Source organism: Lepisosteus platostomus, chromosome 14, assembly GCF_059453375.1.
Source record: "Lepisosteus platostomus isolate fLepPlt1 chromosome 14, fLepPlt1.hap1, whole genome shotgun sequence".
Classification (NCBI taxonomy): domain Eukaryota; kingdom Metazoa; phylum Chordata; class Actinopteri; order Semionotiformes; family Lepisosteidae; genus Lepisosteus; species Lepisosteus platostomus.
Genome location: NC_142624.1, coordinates 41,413,802 through 41,432,613, shown reverse-complemented (window position 1 = coordinate 41,432,613; position 18,812 = coordinate 41,413,802). Strand labels below are relative to the sequence as shown.

The 18,812-nt window shown below is 39.7% G+C and overlaps 1 protein-coding gene across 1 annotated transcript in view; it reads right to left on the bottom strand.

The window, feature by feature from the left end:
* The window catches only part of dars1 (aspartyl-tRNA synthetase 1), a 36,209-nt gene extending 20,525 nt beyond the window's left edge, over positions 1-15,684 (bottom strand). Inside the window, exons 1-5 of the mRNA XM_088606311.1 lie at positions 15,526-15,684; positions 7,559-7,658; positions 6,115-6,144; positions 3,076-3,133; positions 1,899-1,991 (exon numbers count right to left, since the gene is read on the bottom strand). Of these exons, the coding sequence (XP_088462437.1) occupies positions 1,899-1,991; positions 3,076-3,133; positions 6,115-6,144; positions 7,559-7,658; positions 15,526-15,548 (304 nt within the window). The 5' untranslated portion in view covers positions 15,549-15,684. The remainder of the gene's footprint in view (positions 1-1,898; positions 1,992-3,075; positions 3,134-6,114; positions 6,145-7,558; positions 7,659-15,525) is intronic.
* Positions 15,685-18,812: the final 3,128 nt, after the last annotated feature.

Genomic DNA, 18,812 nt, shown 5'->3' with positions numbered 1-18,812 from the left:
CATAATACACTAAATTTAGTGAGCAAAGGCGCTTTCTAACATGAACATAGAAAATTAAGTCTATAGAGCTTTGTCACTTTGACATTGATTTTTTAGGTGGGGCAATGGAGAAACTGTTTTCCGTTAACACCAAACAAGTGCTGACCAGAAAGCTGGTGCCTTCTGTGCAACACCATTAGCTACCAAATGTGTGTCGGGCTCTAAGCCTTCAGCACAGAAATTCCTGCAACCTGTCAATGCTAATCCAAAGACTGACGATCTGCTTGGCGCTACAAAGCCAGGGGTTGCAGATCAACAGCACAAACTGCTTCATTTAAGTGTAAACCAGGATGTGTTATTCACCCTCAAAGATTTTTTAAACCTTAATCAGCAAATGTACAAATGAGCATTGAAAACCTTTGAAATAGAAGTGGTGCTGGAAGGAAGCCATCCTGAGAGATAAAATCCTTCCTTTTGTCCTAACAGTATTTTTAGCTGAGCTTACTTGGCTGTGCTCACCTCTAATTTAGACAGTCTGTTTTTAAGATGAGAGAAAAACATCGATCTGGCAATACTAAATCGCAAGAGAGGCAAGAGTGAACCTATAGTATGAGGCCCTACTACACACATTTACACCAGAGTATAACTACCTTGTATGAAAGCTTACTTTGTCTCACAATACAAGGACTGTAGCAGAAACAGAAAAATAAAAGACTATCGGCAGCAAGTAAGGGCAACAGCTGAAAAAACTGACGTGAGGGTTTGGCGCTTGAGCTGCTGAGGAAATACACTGTGCTTTAACTTCCTCTGCAGAGTGAAGTTTTTATCTTTTCTTTGTGTTCATGTGAATTCATTCAATTTTCACCCTTTTGTTGTGAATTGTGAGCAGGACAAAGAAAAATATATTAAACATTGGCACCAAAACATTAAAAAGAGAGGTAAATCCTTTAATATGTACTAGGTGATCTTTACTTTTATTCCTGGCTTACAGAATGGAAGCCTTAAGATGCTACAAAGACCCTCGACAATTATTTCTATTATAATATAGAAGGTCTCCAAAGCCATGATTAAAACAAGCCTGCAGGCAAGGTATTTCAATTTAATTAAATCTTTAAAAACAATATTAATGTTTTTTCAAGAAAGCAATCTGATTTTTAATCTCTCACCATGATAATACAGTATGTCAGCTCAAGTAAAGAGAAGAAATCCTAAAACAAACCACAGTGTGTCTCACTAGATTTAGAAAAGGCTTTTTTATGTATTTAAATTAAATGTATGCATGTGCCTTTAATCAGCGATTCTAAAAGCACTTCACACATACCGGATCTAAAATCACCCAATTCAATTACTTGGCAAAACGTTTCCTGTGCCCTCATACAACCAGACCTGCTATCCTTCACTCTTATGTTGTTAAGCCAGACATCCTAAATCTAAGCCTTTTCTTAAAAAAAAATAACATAAACACTAACCAGGCAGACATACCCTGACAGCAACTCCCCAAACAGTGGAATTCACAATTTATTCCCCCCTCAGCTGACAGAACTGTGAAAAAATAGATCTTGAAAATAGGGACTCCCATATCTGTAGTTCTTCACATCAAAAGGTCATTCTGTTTAGCAACACAAGAGTTATGATGTTGTCTGCCTAGATGAGAGAATACTCCTTGTGGCCTTGCTTGAAGCATTCAGTGAGTGCAGAAGGGGGAGGAAATTCACCAACAATCATTGTATCGGGGATGTGGTTAGCATGAGTCTATCCCATCCATAAAAACTGAATAAAAAAAACATTAAAAAGACTATGGTAAAATACGAAAACACAATAGATATGTTCGTTATTGTTCTGGAAGAGAAACACCCACAGCTCACAGGAAAGCTGAATTCTGCTAGAACTGCCCAGTTGGGTTAATGGGAGTGCCTCACCTTTGGCTCTGCTGGTGTGAATTCTGGCTCGCACCCACACCAGCTGGTCAGCCTTCTTGGGTGTGAGATCCTGTACACGCACCAGCACTCGATCTGGATCACAGAGACATGAAAGAATGAGGCAAAGAGGGACGTAAAGACACCACCTTGCATTTTGACAATTAAAAAAAAAGCTAGCCTGAAAGAGTTCAAGCATGCATAGGCTGCAAAGGAAAAAGTAAAGGTTGATTCCATGCTGAAAAGAGAAGAAAAGAAACACAACGTTGAAATGTACACAATGTTGTGTTTCTTTTCACCTGAAAGAGAGTGTCTAGTGAGAAAGTGCTTAAGAATACTGGTCTAATTAATATTACATGGTACAGAAGAAGAAGGGACGATGACTATCAGGAGGTTCCTGGAAAAAGCCCAAGCTGACTAACTGTGCTACCTTATAAAAGTTACTGAAACTCCTCCTGCGGTACACGTCCAACTGAGATCTTACTGTATTGCGACTCTGTAGCAGTGCTTACTACAGTGCTAAACCACATTGCAAAGTGGAGTGGTAAGATGCATTTCAAACACTGTTTTTTCATTTCCTGAAATTCACTTTGTATTCAGTCGTGGTAAGCTTTGTTGTTGTTGATGTAGACTGATCAATACTAATCCCACTCTCGTTAAATGCGTCATCACCCACAGCCAACGCCAGGCTCCATCAGAGGATCAGATGTGCAAGGCTGGAGAGCACAGGCGTGACAAAATAGACTTTGTTCTTTAGCATCTATGCTGAAAGGCAGACAGACGGACGACAGAAGAGGAAGCAGGATTCTGTCAAAATCTATCACACTTTTAATCATCTAAAATATGTAGTAAAGCCCCTTGTGAACACATGCTACAAATAGGCTTTCAGGAAACTGATTTTACACGTAACCATGGAATACAAACATTTAGCGTTGCTAGAAGATGGAAGATGCTGACAGCTCACAAACAGAAATCATTGAACTGATGAGAGGAATTACGTGTCAAGGGTTCTTATTGTTAAGCTCAAGACAAATACCCAAAACTGGAAATATTTGTGAATTCACTTAACGTTAGTTTAGCACTGATATTTTTCAGACAGCAACAAAATTAAAATGTATTTTGGAAAGCAGCTTAATTGTAAGAATCTACACATCTGAGGCTTAAGGAATGAATTACTAACCCAGTTTCTGCTGTGACTGGAGCATGGGAGAAAGTCCATACCGATCCTTCGCAAAGTCCTGCATGGATGAAAAATAAAGTTAAAACCACACACAAGTAAAAACATTAACACTGAGTACTACAGAGGCTTGTTTTTCAAGATTTTATACATTGTGTGCATCCTTCATACCCATAATTGATAATTAGATTCTTCAGGTTTAAAAATATCTATACACATGTGTGGTGATATACTGCGACCTCTATTATTTATTAAAAAATCATAAAACAGAGCAATATTCTATTCAGATCATGTGTCCTGATGATAAAATTCCAAAATGTTATACTACAGTTTTAATAGCACTGCAAACATAAATGTCATACCGATTGTATTTAAAGTCCAGAAAGCACGAGGGTCACATTAATTCACACTTGAGTAATGAGTATTTTGTAAATCTTCCTCTGATATGAATAACACTGACAAGACGCTCTGCGACAACTTATTGTGAAGGATGCTATACAACAGTTTAAACTGATCGACAAAGACTCCTCCTGGAGAGCGCTGTAAGGTTCTGGCACCTCTGAACCTGGGGGCGGAGTGGTGGCTCTGTGGCTAAGGATCTGCGCCTGTGACTGGGAGGTTGCCGGTTCAAATCCTGCGGCCGGCAGAGCTATCCTACTCCGTTGGGCCCCTGAGCAAGGCCCTTAACCCTAACTGCTCCAGGGGCGCCGTACAATGGCTGACCCTGCGCTCTGACCCCAAGCTTCTCTCCCTATCTGTGTGTCTGTGTCTCCATGGAGAAAAGCTGGGGTATGCGAAAAGATGAATTCCTAATGCAAGAAACTGTATAGGGCTAATAAAGAAACATTATTACATTATGAGAAAGATTCTCTGACCATTCCTCCAGGCTGCACTGCTCTATGTCTATTTGGACCGTGTCATGCTGGAACGTCCATTTTCAGAATAGCTTGAGCTTCCTTGAGGAGAAGGAATCAGCTGTTTGGCCAAAATGTCCTGATATGTGATGTGATATATCACGATCATCCCTGTCTTAGCCAAGTTCACAGACCTGCAGATAGAAAACAACTGCAAAGCACAGAAGACTCCCCTCACAATATTAGTGCCTTGCAACCCCACCTTGCTACATTCATGTGGATGACGTGAAGTGGGAGAGTCAGTTTGTATTGATGTTGGCTTTTGTTACCTTCTGAATCACTTGTCTCACAGGCCGGCGTGTCAAGATACATGACAAGATCAATTTCAATTTACATTGAACATCTTGGGGGTAATATTTGATTCAGTCTTGACACCTGACTCACATGTGCAACACATTGTAAAAACATCATTTTTCTACCACTGAAATATCACCAGACTACATCCTAGGTTGTTGTTAACTGCTGCTAAAAAGCCAGATAACATTTTCGTTTTCTCTCAAATTGATAACCTAAATGGCCTAGGATTTAGGGTATCTAAATCCATACGGAACAAACTTTAGAATGTTCAGAATTCAGCAGCCAGAATCCTGACCAGGTCTAGTGAAAATGATCACATTACTCCTATCCTGGAGTCTTCGCACTGGCTTCCTCCTGGCTTTGAGACGACTTCAAAATCCTTCTGCTCACCTATAAGACTCTGCATGGCTTGGCATCTCAGTACCCGTCTGGGCTACTATCGTCCTGCTCCCCACCTCACAACCTTCGTTCTAATTCTATTCTAATTTGATGCTATTTCTGGTCTCCTATCCGATACCCAAAACCGTCTAGACTTGAGGGCTGACAGGGCCTTCTCCCTATATCAGGATATCAGAGACCTTCCCTGAGCTCTTTCAAATCTAGACTCAAAACCTTCTTCTTCAGAAGGGCTTTTATTTAACTGGTTCTGAGTCTGGCCCTTTGCTTTCCTTCTGTATCCCAAACCCTTATTAGAGTTGAAAGTATTTAGAGTGGAAAGATTCTGCCTTTTGTGGATTATTATTATAGCCATCCCCTTAACTTGAAGAGATCAGTGACTGTTTCCTTGCTACCTTTAAAGAGCTCTCTGGCCTTAACTATGATGATGCTGCTACTACTGAACGTCCTCTGTGTGTTACCTCCTTAGATACACTTGGAAAACGGGAAACTTATGTACAGTCTTCTATATAGATCCAGAGATATCCATTGCACTGCACTTACAAAGACTTACAATTGTAGATTGTTTTTTTTGTTGGATTTTACGTGAAAGAATACTTACGAGTTGTAAAAAGTGTTACATTTGTGTTTTGGGGAATTTACTTATTTTTGACAACTATAACTTTGATCTGTGCAGTTTAATAACATTATACAATCTGCATCTTACTCTTACTCCTGTGATCTTAGGAACTAGGGAGTATGAACATATCTGGAGGACACTAAACACTGACAGATTTTCACATTTCCTCCATCAGAGGTGCTCAGGAAGCCCTTCTGAAACCTCAGCCCCGATAGCTGAAGGACCTGCTGTCTAACTGAACAGGCAGGGCCGCTCGAGAAGGGCTTTCCCTCGGGAAGTGGGAGATGAGCTGCGCCATATCGAACGATTGCTAATTATACAAAAGTTCTAAAAACTCAGAGTAAGCTCAAATGAAAAAGTAGCCTCTGTCAGCACTAAGTGAAAAAGGAAAAGGCGAGATTAAGTCTAAAAGTAAAAACAAAAAAGAACACAATGATCCATCTTCAGGTGTGTTTTAAAAAAATAAAACATTTTGACCCTAATACTGCAAATCACAATATTTAAAAAAAAAACTGAACAGTCCTTACCAGGCAATTTTTACATTAGAAGACTGATATTCACGCATTATTCAATATCAGGTTAGCAACTAGCAACCAAATGAGCACAATGGGTCAGTTGCCTCCTCATTTTTGTTCTAGTTTGTCTTGCTTTCTACAGCGTCTACATTCATGAGATATTGTACTAAAATAATTTTACTGAATTTCCAAGGAATTTCCACATTTGGTGTACCAAACCCCCCCCCCAAAAAAAAACAAAACTGAAACTGTCAATGCAAAATCTCTTTTTCTGAAAAGACTCTTTATCACCAGGTCTTACCTCCTCATCAGTGGTCTGCTGCTCTGCTGCCTGGGGACAATTAAAAGAAAAAATAGGTCAGGAAAATACAATTCAGGGATGAGTTTGCAACTTTCAGTATGAAAAATGGAACTACAGATTTTCTTCAGCAACTGTCTAAAGTTCCAATAATGCAGACATTTCCTGATTCATCACCGAAACCTACCCTGACTGTCCATGAACCTGAACACTATTTAATTCCATGTCAGGAAAAAGAATTTGACCCTCTGTTAACTGCAGTATAGAAGTAGCAGAACCTCCTGATCTTCAGCCCAAGAACTTTACACCTTTACATGTTCATAGAACTACTGTAACACAAAATCCATCTCAAGCTATAAAATCTTAGAGCTTTAATAGCAACATTTTCTGCTTCTCTGATAGAATACACCTAAAATTTAAAACAATAACGGTACAAAACTATTTATTTCTCAATAACCTTGGGCTTCTAAATAACTACAGGAAGTACACAACAAACAATTCTCTTTTATGTGGTAATATATAACTCTCATAACATGGGACTCTTCAATCTATAATTTCAAATAATTTCCATTGCATTTACAGCCTTGGAACACTTTCAGTAAAGATGTTCAGCTATCTGGATGCTTGTGACTGCCGGCACCAGCAGTATAAAAGACAAAAGGAAGAGGTCGTTGCCTCTTGCCTTTGTCTTTAAAAACAAACAGCAAGAGGCAATGGTCTTTCTTTATTCAGTTCCTCTTTACATTGCCAATGACAACGGCACCAATTACGCATTCGCATTTCATGCAGTGAGCTACTTTGTTTTTGAACGGTTTGTAATTAAGCCAAAGTTTACTTATACATCTTAAGATGCTTAACTAAGATGTGCCTACCAAGCCCTACCCTGGGGGTTTGAATTTTAGCTTCAGCCCATGAATGTGAACTCCACTGCTTGCATTCACACAGATCTTGCACTGTGCTGTACACTATTAAGACTTATGACCAGCTGGAAAAATAAAATCTTTATGTCCAAAATATTCACTGCAACTAGCCCGTGTTCTCAATTGTCTAAATACGTCACCTCTTGCTAAGGTAACACTGACAGAATAGACTGTAACACACTTGGCATGATATGCAAAGTTGCCATTTAAAAATTAAGGGAACTTCATTACTCACAGCCCAAATGACCAACTATATTCTCTTGTATCATGAACAGTGTAGTAAAGAAGGGCCCTTGTAACAGGTCAACAAAGAAACAGACATTGTTTCAACACACTGACAAAAACAAAGTGTCATATATCGATATTACATTTTCAGCTAAGCTGGGCTGTGCTGAAAAACAAGCAGGCCTGAAAGCACAGGAATTGGGGAACAATAAACATCCTTTAGGAATAAACACGAGGCATTTTCCTTTACGTGCCAGTGCCACATCACAGCTGCTCAGGGCACGGGGCTCCTGCGCACTGACCAGCTTCGCCTGCTTGTCCGCTTTCTTAGCAGCTTTCTCAGCTTCCTTCTGCTGTTTCTTGAGGGCCTTCTTTGATTGTGCTAGGGGTTCCTCTGCAGACCTATAGCAGGAAAGCGGAAAAAATAGAAATGTAAACTTCCAGGTCTATTTCTTTTACCTCCTGAAGGAAGTTTTTAAACTCTGGGAAAATTAATTCCACCCCTCACCCACCTTCTTGCACATCCATTCACAAGCGCTGAAGTTGCCTTTAAAGCTATTGTTTCCCTAAGCATCCACAAACACAATTCAATTGTCGACTCCAGGGCTGAATTTCAAAAACAAACTAAACACGTTTATGCAGAGAAGGCAGAAGTTTAAGCCAGGAGATAAAAACATGTTTATTCTTCGGCTTCGCTGTTGATAAGAATAAAAAACAAAACCAAATCCATGCGTCTTGCATAACAGAAAGTTATTACCACTGTTGATGTTGAAAAGTTGCAAACAGGAGAGACTATTTAGTCCTATCTACCTTGTTAGGTTGCTAGTCGATAATTCGCCTAAGGATCCACACATTTCTTGACAGCACCCAGGGTAACAGCTTGTTCCATACTCCCACAACCCTTTGTATAAAAAGTACATCATGGTTTCATTTTTAAACATACATTCCTGTTGTTTCCAATGCTGTCCTCTGAGAAGAGAATCTGGTCACTTCTCTGGACTGACTCCTGTGCACCAATATCTTTTTGTGTAACCTGGTAACCAAACCTGTACACACTATTCTAAATGAGGTCAAACCATCACCTGGTTTACTTTTCATTATAAAATGGTGCGTAACACAATAATGAACCATTGGTCTATAATCACGCACTCGGTTGTGACATTCTTGTAATGGGTGGGCGTGCAATTTTCCAGTCAGGGAGTGTTACCCCTGTCCTGAGTGACCGCTGGATGAGCTGTGTTAAGAGCCAATGGAATTAATAACATGTCTTGTTCCTCCAAGTACAATTGGGAAATTACCATCACACTCCGGAGATTTATCTCGAGTGCTTGCAGTAGCTGTAACACATCCGCCTCCTCTGTTCGGTATTATTTTATATAGAACTTTGTCCTTCCTCAGCATGAGACACATTTCAGATTTCTTCCCTGACGAAATCAGCCATTTCCTTTTCATCTTTTTCTTATTTTATTGCTTATTTCATTCTTGGCTATACCTTTGCTTTGAAGAACTGAATAAAACTCATTCTAGCCTCCCTTGCTATATTCATTTCTATCACTGCTCTATACGTTTTTTTTTAGCCTGCAATTAATCTCAATCCATTTCTTTAACTGGACATTGTGCTTTTAAATGTTTTTTTATAAAGTACTTTCTTTTATACTTATATTTTTCTGAATTGATTGTTAATCCCAAAGTCTAGACTTTGATTTATTTAAATGTGGAATGAAGCAGCTTGCATTGCATTGTAATGCATTGTAAATGCATCAAAGAATGCCCAATTCTGATTGAAGAGTACTTATTATTACTTGATGGAAACTGCATAAAACATTTGCAAAAAACATTCTTAAATGCTTCTTTAAACTCAACATTCAGTGAAATAAAAACTGAGGCATCTTCCAAAGCCATTTACTGTTTTTTTAAATACAGTCTTATATCATTGTGCATTACTTACACACAATAGGTTTTTTCATAATATCATGTGTTCTTACATTATTATGAATATTAATTATATACTTTATTGTCGTGCTTCTTACCCTGAAGTCTTACAAGTTATTCCTTAAATTTCACAGCCATAATCGAACAAAAAAACATTTCCCGAATGACGACAACCGATTGTGTTTTTCCACACTTATAACCGGAGCATAGTGCCTCAGCACCTTGAAATGGAAAGCAGCGCGATCTGACACTTTCGATGTGGCTCAATCAGATGAATAAGAAGTCGTACTGGATGCAGGTCTCCGACTTCTCCACTGGGTGCGAAGCTGCAGCCCCTGAGCTCGCTGACCCGGACATGCCTCATCAAGAGCAGCACAAAAGGCTACAGCCTAATTGGCATCACGGCCCTCCCTGCTGCAGGAAGACAAACACGCTGGGTTTCTAACTTTAGTCCGCATTGACAGCACGATTCCTGAAGGAAATAACAATGGCATGAGAACGACGAGGGACACAAGTCCCAGGTGCAAGGAAGCCGACAGCACAATCACGGTAACAGGTGCCACTTGGCAAGTCTGTTTTCAAGAGAACTTGCAGAAGCACCTGCTTGGAGCTGTTAATTCTCCTTCCTACCCTGTGTGCCTGGAGAGACCAAAGACAGACAACATGCTCTCTAACACATTCAAATGCCTGTGACAGAGCTCCTGCTGCGAAAACTGTAGTGTGTGATCTTCATATGTGCTACACGCGCGGCCCAAAACAACTAAGCTGATGGTCCACAGAGTGCCCAACGCCCTGCAATTAAGAGTGTGGATACAACCACACAGAAAACAAATGGACCTTTTTAGTATTGGTCACAATGTATGTCTCTTATAGGTCAACAGATATTAACAGATTTGTATCAATTTCTGAGCACATCACAGCTAGATTGATGAACCAAAGTAAGAGCATGAATTGGACAGACAAGAACAACACTGCTCTAAGAACATTTTCTCAGTCTGTTGTTGTGTTAAAGAGGTGGTCACAGCAGGGCACCAGAGTACGGGTTGTTAGATTACATCTGTCCTTACACTGACAATATCATATCATGCGACGTTTACAACTGCATTGCTACTGTAATGCTGTCAAATTCACAAGACCAAAACATTTTTCTCTTTTAACAACAGCAGTCACCTGATGACAAATCAAGTTATACTGCATTAAGATAGAGGCAGTTAATGGAGCTTACTGGCAAGGTAAAGAAATTATTTTGCATTCTTGGTCTTAAATTTATCTCCTTTTCTTAAATCAAAGGAAACACCTAATTTTCACCTATACCTTAGCACATGAATAAGATTTTAGCGTGATATTTTGTACAAGCACATACTAAATATGAATATCAACTACATAAGAATCTATATATAAACAGAATTAAATTTGATTTAAATGTAGGCCTTAAATAATACAGTAGGACTGTAACTAAAAAAACGTAACTCTCAGGCTGAAGGAGATTGTCTCCTTGCAGTCAAGCAAAGAGCTGAACAACTGTAACAAGTTTTCAATTCAGGTACAGGAGCTGCCGGTGCAAGATTAAAATATAACAGATTTAGCACACAAAAAAATCCACACTAAACCAAATATTTTGACAGCTCCTCTTACTCCTAGTAAAGTGTAGACTTCTTATACTATTAAATAATGATGAACACACAAGCTCAGGCCCAGAAGCCTCATCTTAGCTAGATCCTTCATGGTATTTCACAAACTAACTGTCAAGTCTGATAAAGATCAAGAATGTTGCAAGGTCTCTGAAGTTCTGTTTCTGCCTTGTATTGTAAACATCTGGGCTCCCAGGTATATCTCTCTGACTTCTGAATTCTTTCATAAACATCTCCTAATCTTAAAGCAAACATGACTTTCTATTGTATTAAATCACAAAGAGTGCTTGTTTTAGCAGCAGCTACTGTATTAGTGATGCAGTGTTAACACCCCTAGCTGATTAACACACAATGTATAAGGAAGAGGAAATGGACTATTTCAATGACCAGGGTGTAATTTAATTAATGTCAATTGATTGCCTTTAAGGATGACTGTTTTCATAGCATCATCCCAGATGAAAGACTTGATGATGAAGGCGATTTCCTTTGAACAGCCAAAAGGTGATCTGATGTCCACTACATGATTTTTCAGACCTCAGGAAATTGATACTCTTTCCTTTTCTGGGCCATTAATTTGTTGCAAAACCTTGGAGGGAACAGCTCCCTTACGTCCCTCATCAGAACACAATCAAAGCAGTGCAGTAAGGTCACCTATTCAGAAGGCACAGAAAAAGCCCCTTTGGCCTGCAGGTTTTTCAGCACCAAGAAACTTTTCAAATCCTGTCAATCAGCCTCTGCTCTCATGCAGCACAGCTGTCACCACACGAAACTGACACCCTGATATCAAATTCCATCCACGCTGGACCCTGAGGTCTTTTCCACATAGTTCACATTTTTCTCATTTCCCAGTTCAAATGCTAAAGGGATTTACTCCTCAAGAGTTCAATGATATCAGCTAATTAAAAAAGTACTATTACATTTTTAAATGAGAGACAGAAAATGCTGCTTTCCTAAGAACTAAAGGCATTCACATGCTCACAATCTATTCTGAGCAATAAGGCTTAAAATATACATCTGTTAATTAACGGCATCATACATTTAAACAATAAAAACACTAAAAATAAATATTTGCCTTTAGTGGGTATGGTATCAGCTTCCTTTTCTATGTTCGCACAAAACCTGAAGTTAATTAAGCACTATCTGCCTCTTGACACTCTTTAGAAATAACAAAACCTTTTAGGTTAGAACTCAAACACTCAGGTTATGCAGATTTGATCTCCCTATCAACTCTGGAGTTATGTTAACCTTAGTTTGACTACGCCAGCAGCCATATCACTCTGCAACTCACAACTGGCAACCCACTGAAGCTAAGCAGGTGAGCCTGGTCAGTACCTGGATGAGAGACCTCCTGGGAAAAACTAAGGTTGCTGCTGTAAGAGGTGTTAGTGGAGCAATCAGGGGGTGCTCAACCTGCGGCCCATGTGGGTCCTAATGCCCCAGTGTAGTGACGGGGACACTATACTGTAAACAGGCGCCGTCCTTCGGATGAGATGTAAAACCGAGGTCCTGACTCTCTGTGGTCATTAACAATCCCAGGGCGTTTCTCGAAAAGAGTAGGGGTGTAACCCCAGGGTCCTGGCCAAATGTCTCATTGGGCCTTATCAATCATGGCCTCCTAATAATCCCCCTCTATGAATTGGCTTCATTACTCTGCTCTCCTCCCCACTGATAGATGATGTTTGGTGAGCATTCTGGCACACAATGGCTGCTGTCGCATCATACAGGTGGGGCTGCACACTGGTGGTGATGGAGGGGAGTCCCCATTACCTGTAAAGGGCTTTGAGTGGAGTGTCCCGAAAAGCGCTATATAAGTGTAAGCAATTATTATTATTACTGATGGGCCTGGAAGCAGTCCAAGCACTCAGACCAAGAAGCATCGTGTCTGTCACTGCAATCTGAACCTTACATTTGAAGCTCATGCTAACATTTTGTGAAAGTGTATTTTTTTAAATCTGCTTAACACTGCCAGTATCAGATGCCTGCCTTTGTCTTTTCCAGGCTTGATTATTGCAATAGTTCAAGTATGGAGCTGCATCAGCAGGGCGTAGGCTGCAAAGGTAAGGTAACAGGTTTATTCCATGCTGAAAAGAGAAGAAAGGAAACACACAGCTGTGGAGCCTTCTTCAGGTGTGTCAAACGTTGTGTTTCCTTTCTTTTCAGCATGGAATAAACCTGTTACATATTCCTTTGATTATTGTAATGCTTGTTTGTGCTTACTAGTGTTTCTGAACATGTTCTTAAGCTGTAGCAAGATCACAACTCAGCTGTTCAGACGTGAACTAAAACACATGAGCACATATTCACCTGCTTTAGTGTCCTTGCACTGGTTGACCTTTACATGCTTGAAGGGTTTAGCCCCTGACTAGAACAGTGAGCTGTCAACCCTACACCTGATTTGCACTTTTTGGTTTCTGGTCTTCTTTCAATTTCCAATACAAGACGACAGACACTTAAAGACTGTGCTTTCTGTGCTGTTGCTCCAATCTTCCAGCCCATGTCAAACACTGCAAATCAGCCAGTACTTTCAAGTTATACCCAACAACTCACCTCAAGTACACATCTTTTTTACATTTATTCAATAGCCCTTTAGAGCTCCTGTACCATTCATTTTGCAACAAGTAGAATTTTGTAGTTATCTGTTTCAAACCATTGAGGAAAGTGAACAAGTGGCTTTGTAACTTTTACAAGATGTTTTATCTACATTGACTCACATTTTGGCCCATAAAACATCACCTACATTCAACTGTTGAGGTTCATGTGTAATAGAGACCTGCTGACAGCTACTGTGTCTCATTTTGCAAGGCCAGTCCCTATCTCTTAGCAGTGGCATCTCAGATGCAGCTCCAGCAGGCCATGGCGCTGCTCTACCTGAATGTTGGGACTTTTATATCATGCAAATTACATTAACAAATGCAGTAGTGTGTTTCTGGATGGACACAACACAGTGTTCACACATTCCGGCAATACATCTCCTGCATAACAGGCTCAGAAATTCAGCAGCAAACATCCAAAAAGTCCAGGAAATTGTTTATTTCTTCCTACTGCATAGGTGTCCCAGCTTTGCTACTTACATGTCAACCTGTAGCTCCTGTTTTAGTGTCCTTGCACTGGCTCCCTGTGAATTTCACAATGAGATTCAAAGTGCAGCTGGACACCTTTAAGGGCCTGACATTCCTGACAACATCAGTGAACTGTTAACACCCTACACGTCATCAGAGCTCTTTGAACTTTGGTCTTCTTTCAGTTTCCAGTGTGACCATGCCTTCTGCTCTGTTGCTCCAAGACCTCCCAGCCCATTTCAGATCTTGCAAGTCAGTTTATACACTGTGTCTCAGCTTTTTGCAGTCCTCATTTTATTCAAAAGGGCCTTGAGATATCACAAAGTATATCATTATATATAGTATAGACACATTAGAATTTCTTACATAGGATCTCAAAGCTTTTTAAATGTGTAACCATCACCCATCCCCAAAAGCTGTCAAACTGTTAAGTTAATGCTCTAAGCCATCTCTGAACACACCCAGAGAAGTTTGGATATAATACCAATAACTCACTTTTCTCACTATAATGCACTTTGGAGTGAATACAGATACAAGTAATTCTAGGCCAATAAGTATATATGTATCATGTTATGGAAACAATTATTATAACTAAAGTAGTTCAGGTGGATAGCTGCGTCAGTATGCGTAGGCTGCAAAGGAACAATACGTTTATTCCACGCTGAAAAAAAGAAGAAAGAAAACACAACGTTTCGGCCGTGGAGAAGGCTCCACAGCCGAAAGGTTGTGTTTTCCTTTCTTTCTTTTTTTCAGCATGGAATAAACCTATTACTTGTTCCTTTACATTATAACTAAAGGATCATCAATATAGAATTCAGAAACCATGAAACAGACAACACAGATCTAGAAAAGCCAGGTCCTGTATAACCAATTTGTTAGATTTCTTTGAACGAGCAACAAAAGTTATGGATATGATACGGTGTATTTTAATTTTCAGGAGGCTTTGGATGCAGTTCCTAATAAAATATTAATTCTCAAACTAAAGGCAGTATACATTAGGGAAAATGTGATTTTTGGGATTGAGAATAATAGGTTAAGAAATAGAAAGAATTTATAAATAAGGAGTGAACAGTCAAATTGGGGAGATCTAATAATATATATCAATGATCTATTCTGAAAATAGATTTCAGAATAATTAGTAAACTAGTAAAAACTGCAGAAACTTGTCTGTTCTGAAATAACTGCTGTGTTAAGACACTACGGGAAAAAAACAGACCTCATAAAGCCCACATATGTGTCAAGACACACTAAAAAGAACCTTTGAGAAGTTTTTAAAGCCTGTTTCAAACTGAATTTGGGGGTTGCCTTTTCATGTGAAAATGAATTCCTTTACAATGAGTTTTCCCTGCCGAGTGGCGAGTACAGTGAGCCCTCAGGCCACCAGCCACCCCGCTACACTGCTGACACAGCACCTCGGCCATCTGTACGGCGTCCTTCTCCTTGTGTGTGCACGGAGGAGTAATGTTAGCACAGGAAACTCAATAACAAGTGTTACCGATTACAATAGTTACATTTTAACGAAGTAACCAGTTTATAAATCAGTCTTTATCTACCGTGCACTAATGATGCAATAGCCTGCAAGACATTAGGCAGCAGTACAAATGTAATAATTAGTACATCGTGCGCTTTTTGTCATTCAGACCTTACCCTTTGATATCTTCTTTAGTCATTTCTGGCGTTCTTTGCTGTAAAATTATAACGATAAAATCCTTTTTGGTTAGATTTAATTAGGAGACAATACTATAGCACTCACTGAAGAAGCATGGAGAGGAAAGACTTGTTTTAAAGAGCACGGTCTGCTAAAACACTTCCTGTATGTCCGACTGAAACAAACTAGCAGAAACTCTCAGTTCCTAGCAAGGCTGAAAAAAGTAACAGACTTAATGTCTGTTTCTGGTGTAATATCCTCTCGGTTTCGCATTTTGGTTTGATATTTTGTTAGATTTCTTTAGTGTCGTATATGTAAGTGTACATTGTTCTCACGAGAAATATGACCAAACTGTTGAGGCTGCATAATGATTATTTGAGATGCAATGTATAAGTTATTGGGAAAATGCACGCGTTAGGAAATCTGAAGCACTGTCCTCAAACTGTAATTGCTCTAAACGTTTAAGGTTACGTTTTTGTAATAGTTTCAACATTTCGCAATTGACTATAATCTGTTTTATTACGTTAGTGTTTTCGTAAGATAACTGAGCATTGTAGGTATATTATTTTCCGAAGAAAATTATATTACATTACAACACCTCGTTCGGAATACTGTAGAGAAACATCTGATTATTTTCCATTTTTTCCGGTGTGCAATGGAGTAAATCGACAAGGTCACCCATCTAATGCGTGCAATGTGGTCTTTACGATGCTATCTCTCAGGAAGTCTCCCAGCAAGAACCAATACAGGCCTGTTTGTGATCTTCAGTGGTGTTCAACGCCCAGCAAAGAGGAAGCTTTGCACAATGTGTTGAAAATCCATATGCATTTCTTATGTATTCAGATCTCCTTATACATCATTTGCAATCCTAAGGATATAAACATTACTACAAATTCATGCAATTGTATACTTTTAAATGTCCATCATTACCGTGTCTGCTGCTTAAAGCAACAAACACAATACCATCATCCTGACAATATCACTCAATGATATAAATCCTGATTAACCCTAACTCTTACAAAACTGTCTATATAGGGTTGCAAAGAAACAAAACTATCAAAACAGTGAAGGAACATGTCAAGCTTAATTCTGCACTGAAACGTAAAACTGAAAAAAGGAAAACCCAACATTTCAATGTGGGGCATCTTCAGCAGAGTGGGGGAAAGAGGGAGAAGAGGAATAGGAGGCCAAAAGAGAATAAATGGGAAAAATAAATGATTCTTCCTTTTTTTACTTTTATGCATGGAAAAATATCTTTGTTCTTTAACTTTCTATACTATAGTTCTACTCATTCTATACATACTATTCAACAGGTTCAAACTCCTCTTTGTTCCACGAGAGGTTATTCAATCCAAGAAGTGTGCATCTGAAGTTCCAAACCAGACGTGTTGACCTAAGATCCTGCCAGAACCAGTGATGAAAGCAGAGATGCCCAGCACAGCCAAGAAGAAAAGAATTGATGCTGTCCCATCAGAAATGTATTTTGTGATATTCAGCATTACAGTTTGATAAAAACAACAGTGGGGTGTTTGAACACATGCTCTTTGTAATCCGTTGGAAATAAAAGCAAGCCTACCTATCAGAAGCCCAATTCAATTTTGACCTTGGATTGAGGTGTTACTTCTGTTATCTTTAGATGCAGCAAAACTTATATCTCACTGATCTAGATCTTAAACAAGAGAATTCATGATTCAGACATTTTAAGTGTTTTCTCTTATTTTTGGATGTGGCCAAATAAAAGTTAAGACAATTTGACTTGCTATCGTGTCAGTCTCCAAAAATCATTGAAAGTTTTATTACAAATTGTATCTACCATGCATGAACATTAGATTTTTAATGCTTTGGTTTTAAAAGATGACTAATGTAGGATATGAACAATAAAGACAATTTCCAGCCAGAGGTGTACCTTTGGCATTCAGGTAGTAGCGGTTGACTCAAATGATGGTTAACCATGTGTAATACTGTGACTGCTCTGTGTCATAGCACAATGCAAGGTCAAGGCTAATGATGCTGCCCAGTCTAAATGCGTGGAAGACTCACATAAATAGAGCTTATTAACCCAGCATATGTTAGAAGGCTGACAGCAGTGGGTTACATATTGGTATTAGATGTGAATTGCTGAAGCAGTTCTGATCATTGGGAAGCTGGTTTTGAGAGCTTTTGGTCTTGCTAGGTTGAGGGTGAGTAGTCCTCCACTAAATCTGTGGATTGGGCAGATCTCTAGGATGTGCTGCATTGTTTCCTCCATCCCACGGTCACACATAGGGCTGCACTGATCTCCTGTCTATAGAGTCTGGCAGGACAAGGACACTGAACAGTACCGAAGTGGTTTAGAGTGGACTTGGAAGCTGAAAGCCAGGAGGTTGCTGAAGAGGTTGATGAAGTGCTTCTTTTTTAAAGTACAGTGATTCACATTCTTGAGCATAAGTGGAGTCTTCATAGATATCTTGCTGGGGGGAATTTGTAGAGAGACTGAGTTTCTTGAAAAGATGTGTGATTTGGTGGATTAAATATATCCTCATGTAGGGGCTGATGATGATCATTTTGGAGCATTTTTTGGGTGGTTGGAAGTAATGAGATGTGTGGAGGCTTGATGTTTGAGGGTAAGGGGGAGCTGCGGTTTCAGGTGATGGTGTGCATGGTGGTATTCAGCTGGGTGTCTGCTCTGGGAGTATGTGAAGATCTTGACCACGCAGGGGCATAGTATTCTGCTTTTGAGAATGACAGTGCAGAGGCTGATGTCTGGAGGGTGGTAGTAGCAGCTTTCCATGTTGAACCAGCAGTGTGGAGATCAGAAGTTCCTTGTTTTGACCTTGGCTTCTGTTGTCTTTAAGTGCTCTTGGAAGCTCAGTGTCCTGTTCGGGATCACACCAGGGTATGCTGGAATAGCACGGTGCTGGAATTTCTGACTGTTCATGAGCTTTTGAGCTTTTTTTGTAACTTTTACATTGTGGAGGTGGAATATTCTGGATGCTGATTTTGGGGGCTTGGTGTGCGTCAACACGAATTCTGCTGCTGTTCAAGTTTGGTTATGTCCTCATTTAGGATCTGGTCCAAAGTGTCAAACTTAGGTGTTCAAATTTAGGTACGGCGATGACCTTTGCTCTCCACCATGTGTTTGTGATGGTGCTGGAGTTCAAGACCAGTGTGTGGAACTGAGTCAACAAGGCAAGCAACCTCAAGTGTTTTATAAACTCTGGCATGATGTTGTTGTATCCTGCTGCCTTGCCACACTTCAAGTCTTGCAGAAATGTTTGTAGTTCTGTGCTTGTGTTCCCTCTGTTGG